Source organism: Chiloscyllium plagiosum, unplaced genomic scaffold, assembly GCF_004010195.1.
Source record: "Chiloscyllium plagiosum isolate BGI_BamShark_2017 unplaced genomic scaffold, ASM401019v2 scaf_8693, whole genome shotgun sequence".
NCBI classification, from domain to species: domain Eukaryota; kingdom Metazoa; phylum Chordata; class Chondrichthyes; order Orectolobiformes; family Hemiscylliidae; genus Chiloscyllium; species Chiloscyllium plagiosum.
Genome location: NW_025212079.1, coordinates 14,588 through 21,909, shown reverse-complemented (window position 1 = coordinate 21,909; position 7,322 = coordinate 14,588). Strand labels below are relative to the sequence as shown.

Genomic DNA, 7,322 nt, shown 5'->3' with positions numbered 1-7,322 from the left:
CAAAGTATGTGTCAATGGGTAAAAGGAATTTGTCCACTGCCCCCAAAACAATCTCACAGATTAACTGATTCAAGGAAATTAATATACTAGTCAATGTACAGTTCATTTTCACATTCAATAATCACACAATCGGGTTTTACACTCAGAGGTCCAAAATGACAACCATGAGCCTATAACGGAATTACATCTCAACAAGACCATTCATTCAGTGTGTTTTATCTCAATTTCTATAAAATCACATTAGGTCCAACGAATTCAACAGAGATCACTCTTATGATCTGCACCAAACATACCTTCAGGTTATGTGAACAATACATCGACCACAACTCAACAGCCTAGAGAAAACAGGTTTGAGAAGGTATTTTTTCAGATAGGTATAATAGGAAATTTTATGTACAAAAGATTCTCAGATTGACAAGGCTGTTATCACTGTGAAGAGCTTACGCACAAATTCCAAGTCAATCTATATTTGATAGAAATACAGGCTCCAGCAATAACAACTGCTTATTATACCTACAACTGCAAAGGTAAGTATTTGGAGTTCGGCCACAGATCAGCAATGATCTCATTGAATGGCACAACAGGCACAAGGGTTCTGAATGGCCTACGTCCCTAATAGAGAATGTTTGTACAAATACAATATTTTTAATCACATTCACTCTTATGGAACAAAAAAAACTAGGTTGTGTTGAACCATTACCTCCAATACCAAAGAACATGCAAACAGAAAGCTTCATTCCACGATGTGACAGAAAAGAACTGCATTCTCATCACATAATTATCTTTAGCAGCCCAAGTCCATGGATAGCAATCTTACAGCAACCGACAAAGTACATCTTTGCCTGCTGCAATCTTATGCAATTTGACATTGATGGCATATAACAATGTAAACAACCTAGGAAAGAAATAAAGTGGGAAGCAAACAATACACCATGATAAACATATCTAACTAAGAGTCAACCAAATTGCTGTGGTTCTGGAATCGCATATAGACCATACTAGGTAAGGGTGACAGATTTCCTTCCTTAAAGGATATCAGTAAACCAGATGAGTTTTCCAATAATTGACGATGGTGTCACAGTCACTGAATTCAAATTCCACCATCTCTCATGGTGAGATTGGAATCCAGGTCCCCAGTATATTACCCAGGTCCCCAGTATATTGATAGCCCAGCAACAACATAGTGGCTCAATGGTTAGCACTGCTGCCTCAAAGCACCAGGGTCCCAGGTTCGATTCCAGCCTCGGGCAGACCGTGTGGAGTTGCATATTCTCCCAGTGTCTACGTGAGCTTCCTCCGGGTGCTCTGGTTTCCCCCCCACAGTCCAAAAATGTGCAGGTCAGGTGGATTGGCCATGCTAAATTGCCCACAGTGTTAGGCGCATTAGTCAGAGGGAAGTAGGTCTGGGTGGGTAACTCTTCGGAGGATCGGTGTGGACTTGTTGGGCTGAAGGACCTGTTTCCACACTGTAGGGAATCTAATCTAAATCTAATCTAGTACCAAGGTCATTGCCTCTCCTACTGACCATATCCTAACAACATTCAGTAAATACTGTTTCTAAGATGCATCAACAAGTAGGACAGTATTATCATGCCCACAACATTATCCAGAAGCAGGGTCTCCAAGTTTAGTGTTTAGATTTTGAATCCAAATCATACTCACATTTTTGACCTAACTACTCAAAGTGCCACACTGAAGCTTAAAAATAAGCATAATATTTAAACAGCTGGATGAACAGATTGTTAGTTACACCCTGACTTCTCAGGAAAACATTTATCATACAATACCAAAAACACATTGGATTAACAGCACCTTTATCAATAGCACACAAGGTCAGCTACACAAATGTTAAGGTATAAAACACACATGTTGGTTTGAAGGATTCTGGCAAACAGACTTTCAAAGCTGGGTATATAAAGACTTGAGGAGAAAGTGAGGGCTGCAAATGCTGGAGATCAGAGCTGAAAATGTGTTGCTGAAAAAGACTGAAAAAAATTGAAGGTTCTCAAATTCAAGATTAACTGATCCATCGTTCTGCAAAATCAATAGTTTACACAGTTCCTGAAAATCCATATCCTACCAGTGGTGAAAGAAAAATAATAATTCACAGATGCAAAGAAACATTAAATGGTCAACAGGAATAGAGATTAAATCAAATCCTTGAACAAAGGCAGACATTTATAATTTTACAGAATAAGCACATCTCAGCAAAGGACACTAAAACGTTGTTAAACTAATCTATGTCCTCTTGAAAAGTGTCTTGGTTGGGGGTGGGGGTGTCACTGTTTATAAATAGCACCTATTTTCTAAAACGTCTTTGTTACCAATAACAAACTGATCACTTTCCGATCTGACCACTGCAATTCTCATAAATAGATGAAGATTTCGAGGGGGGAGAAGAGTTAAGAAGTAGCACTCGTCAATGTGGCATCACGAACAATGTTGTCGCTCTCCCCACTCCCGGCGTGAGTAAAGACGAGCCGCTACCGTGTAGAGCGAGGGTATATTTTTAACGTCTCGCCCCCTGTCACTTCCCCAATTCCAATAGCTCTTCGGAGTGGAGGGAAAGGAGAATAGAGAACAGATAAGGGAGAATGTTACGTTTGCGAAAAGGCGAATAGAGGCTTACCTGGATGGCAGAGCCCGGGGAATAGGCTCAATGCTGGCAGCCGCTCAGTGAGGATGTGAGAAGGCCCGGACAGTCCCAAACCGGCCCCAGCATGTCGCTGCTGCTGCTGCTGCTTCCTCCTGTTGCTGATCCCTGATCCTCTTCCTTCTTCCCCCCTCCCCTTCTCTTCTGCTTTGAAAGAGGGGAAGAGGGGAGGCCCGGCCTGGCTGGAGGGCTGCCCCGTCAACAATAGCCGTGGTAGTGGGGCGCACGCAGGGTTTCCGAAGCAGGCCGCATGATCTAGCTCCTGTCCCGGCTCCCCTCTCGCTCTGTCCCGAGCTTCGGTTCTCTCTGGGGCCGGGGCCGGGGCCTCCTCCTCCTCCTCTCCCTTTTTTTCCTCCTCCAATTGTTTTGTTTCTGCGCCCTCGGCGCGCCACCCGTGCGTGCGTGCGCGGTGCCGTGCACGGTGCCGGGTACGCGCACGGCGTCGGCCGTTGGGAGCTCCTCCTGGAAACGACCAGGACGGCAGGCAACGCCGCCGACCGACTCTTCCTCAGGAACACATTGCGGAAATTTAAAAAAAAAATCTCCAACCGAAAGAGGTTTGTTTATCAAAGCAAGTGACTAAATTGGGAAAAATAGTGTTTAAAATATAAAGTGGACATGAACGGCGGCACTAACAGACATCGTTTTCCCCTCCCACTCCCCAGCTACTGCCACCAACGGCAGCCGATTACCTACCGCGTCGATTTGGAATGTTGTGCCGGAAGTCCCACCTTCTTCCTCCCACTGCCCCTCGCGCTGCCGAATGCGCTACTTCGATTGGACGAGGCGGACGCCCGTCTCCGTTTGCGAGTGCGGGATCGAACGCCGCCGTCATGTCATCAGAGGAGGGGCTGGCGAGGTTGTAAGCGCATGCGCCTGGTTTGTTGTACCAGTGCAGTCTGGGAGTTGGAGTATTGCAGTTTGCTTGCCTTTCACTTTCCCAACGCACAATGGTAGAGACTATGATGATGTTATAAGTGTCAGTGCAGTGAGTCACTTTAAGCTGGGAGTTTTTTCACTCACTCATTTGACTCATTTTTGTTTAAAATAAGGCACTGGAAGAACTTTGTTTTCTTCTAATTTATCACTTCATTCACATTGAGTTAGTCAGTTTTAACCTTTGAAAGGCATTGCTTCAGTGCATACTGATTAATCACATTTGTTTATCATCACTTTTATTATTCACAAGTGACATTCCTGATGACTTACCCTTCTCACCCTTTCTGCAGTTTTCCACACAGCTGACTATAACAACCTGTTCTCTCTGATCTTAAGCTCCAGGCTTAGTTCCACTTTTATCAGATACTGTTATTCTAATTATCCAGTGTCTCTATTCAGCTGGAACAACGTCAATATGGACACAATCTCTATTGAAATTAATAATTGTAATTTGAAAATGAGTCATTACTGATTTCAGTGAGGACAAATCAGCGATTAAAGTTAACTGTAAGCTGACACACATGCTTGTTGTTGCTTGCACAAAGAGGCCTCAAAGGGAGTCAGATTGAATGACCAAGAACTTTGCAGTTGCTATATAATATACGTAAGTACAAATTTAGATAGGGTCCTGAGAGAATAGGGCCCCTCAAAGATCAGCAAGGCAGCCTTTGTGTGGAGCCGCAGAAAATGGGGTAGATGCTAAGCGAGTATTTTGCATCAGTACTTACTGTGGAAAAGGATATGGAAGATATAGAATGTAGGGAAATAGATGGTGACACCTTGCAAAATGTCCATATTACAGAGGAGGAAGTGCTGGATGTCTTGAAACGCATAAAGCTGGATACATCCCCAGGACCTGATCAGGTGTACCCTAGAACTCTATGGGAAGCTAGAGAAGTGATTGCTGGGCCTCTTGCTGAGATATTTGTATCATCGATAGTCACAGGTGAGGTGCCGGAAGACTGGAGGTTGGCTAATGTGATGTCACTGTTTAAGAAGGGTGGTAAGGACAAGCCAGGGAACTATAGACCAGTGAGCCTGACGTTGGTGGTGGGCAAGTTGTTGGAGGGAATCCTGAGGGACAGGATGTACATGTATTTGGAAAGGCAAGGACTGGTTAGAGATAGTCAACATGGCTTTATGCGTGGGAAATCATGTCTCAAACTTGATTGAGTTTTTTGAAGAAGTAACAAAGAGGATTGATGAGGGCAGAGCAGTAGATGTGATCTATATGGAATTCAGTAAGGCATTCGACAAGGTTCCCCATGGGAGATTGGTTAGCAAGGTTAGATATCATGGAATACAGGGAGAACTAGCCATTTGGATACAGAACTGGCTCAAAGGTGGAAGAGGGTTGTGGTGAAGGGTCGTTTTTCAGACTGGAGGCCTGTGACCAGTGGAGTGCCACAACGATCAGTGCTGAGTCCTCTACTTTGTGTCATTTACGTAAATGATTTGGATGTGAGCATTAGAGGTTAGTAAGTTTGCAGATGACACCATAATTGTACGTGTAGTGGACAGTGAAGAAGGTTACCTCAGATTACAACAGGATCTTGACCAAATGGGCCAATGGGCTGAGGAGCGGCAGATGGACTTTAATTCAGATAAATGCGAGGTACTGCATTTTGGGAAAGCAAATCTTAGCAGGACTTGTAGGCTTAATGGTAAGGTCCTAGGGAGTGTTGCTGAACAAAGAGACCTTGGAGTCAAGGTTCATAGTTCCTTGAAAGTGGAGTCACAGGTAGATAGGATAGTGAAGAAGACATTTGGTATGCTTTCTTTTATTGGTCAGAGTATTGAGTACAGGAGTTGGGAGGTTATGTTGCGGCTGTACATGACATTGGTTAGGCCACAGTTGGAATATTGCGTGGAATTCTGGTCTCCTTCCTATCAGAAAGATGTTGTGAAACTTGAAAGCGTTCAGAAAAGATTTACAAGGATGTTGCCAGGGTTGGAGGATTTGAGCTACAGGGAGAGGCTGAACAGGCTGGGGCTGTTTTCCCTGGAGCGTCGGAGGTTGAGGGGTGACCTTATAGAGGTTTACAAAATCACGAGGGGCTTGGATAGGATAAATATACAAAGTCCTATCCGTGGGGTCGGGGAGTCCAGAACCAGAGGGCATAGGTTTAGGGTGAGAGGGGAAAGATATAAAAGAGGCCTAAGGAGCAACTTTTTCACACAGAGGGTGGTACTTTTATGGAATGAGCTACCAGAGGAAGTGGTGGAGGCTAATAGAATTGCAACATTTAAAAGGCATTTGGATTGGCATATGGGCCGGGTGCTGGCAGGTGGGACTAGATCGGGTTGGGATATCTGGTCGGCATGGCTGGTTGGACCGAAAATGGAATGTTCAGGGTGTCTACAGTCTGTGGTCTATAATACAGGACACTGCTGGTGGTGGAACCCCCATCTTGGAGAAAAATGTTCTTCAGTGTGCTTGCCAGCTGACTTCTTTCTTTGCTGGGAACTGAGTAACATTATTCTCTGTAATAAGAGCTGAGACATACACTCAAGTGAACCACTGCTGAATGCGTGTTGCTCTTGCAGCCATGTCAGCATGGCAACTGCTATGAGCTTTTTTATAGATAGATAGAATCTCTACAGTGTAGAAACAGACCCTTCGGTCCAGCAAGTCCACACCGACCCTCTGAAGAGTATCCCACCCAGACCCATATTCCTCTACATTTACCCCTGACTAATGCACCTAACCTACACATCCCTGAACACTATGGGCTATTTTAGCATAGCCATTTCATCTAACCTGCACATCTTTGGATTTTGGGAGGAAACACACACAGACACAGGGAGAATGTGCAAACTCCACACAGACAGTAGCCTGAGGCTGGAATCGAACCTGGGTCCCTAGCGCTGTGAGGCCGCAGTGCTAACCATTGAGTCACCATGTCGCTAGGATGGTCTTAACGTTTTTTCTCCAAAGCCTTGGTTAGAGACAAAAAAAACCTGCAGATGCTGGAATCCAAAGTAGATAGGCAGAAGGCTGGAAGAACACAGCTAGCTAGGCAGCATCAGGAGGTGAAGAAGTCAACATTTTGGGTGTAACTCTCCTTCAGGACTGGGGGTGGGTATGGTGGGGGGGCAGGGTGGTGAAGTGGGGATAGGTGAAGAAGGTAGAGGATACAACCTCTCGAATTTCAAATAGCCTCCCTCCCTATCCCCTGACTGCCTTCCTAGCCCCTACCCCTCACTGCCACCAACCAAATTTATTCCTCCTATTGACCAACCAGGTCATACCCTCTACCTTTCTTCACCTTTACCCACTTCACCACCCTGCCCCACCACCCCCTTTATCTGCAGCTCCCCCCACACTCATCCCCAGTCCTGAAGAAAGGTTGCACCTGAAACGTTAACTTCTGCATCTCGCAATGCTGCCTGGCTTGCTGTATTCTTCTAGCCTCCTGCCTGTCTACTCTCTTGAAAGCCTGGGCATCAGGCACCACCGATATAAGAACGTAAGGCATTTCTGCTCCCCAAGCCTGCTCTGCTATTCAGTACAATTGTGGCTGATCTCATCGTACCTCAATTCCATTTTCCTGCCTGTGCTGTATAACCCTTCAACCCATTACTAATTAAAAATCTGCATCTCCTCTTTAAATTTCCTGGCATCCTCCACACTGTGAAGTAGTGATTTTCACAGCTGAATTCCTCAGCTGGTTATATTCCCTCAGCAGTTGTGAAGTACAGGTACCTGCTTCGTCCTCTCATTCCTCCT

The 7,322-nt window shown here is 45.1% G+C and overlaps 1 protein-coding gene across 1 annotated transcript; it reads left to right on the top strand.

The window, feature by feature from the left end:
- Positions 1-2,947: 2,947 nt before the first annotated feature.
- Positions 2,948-4,277, top strand: LOC122547296 (the record flags this gene model as incomplete). Its single annotated transcript, XM_043685947.1, has 2 exons — positions 2,948-3,210; positions 3,319-4,277. Coding segments are annotated over 2 exons (649 nt in total), but the record flags the coding sequence as incomplete, so codon positions are not given.
- Between the last annotated feature and the right edge of the window lie 3,045 nt (positions 4,278-7,322).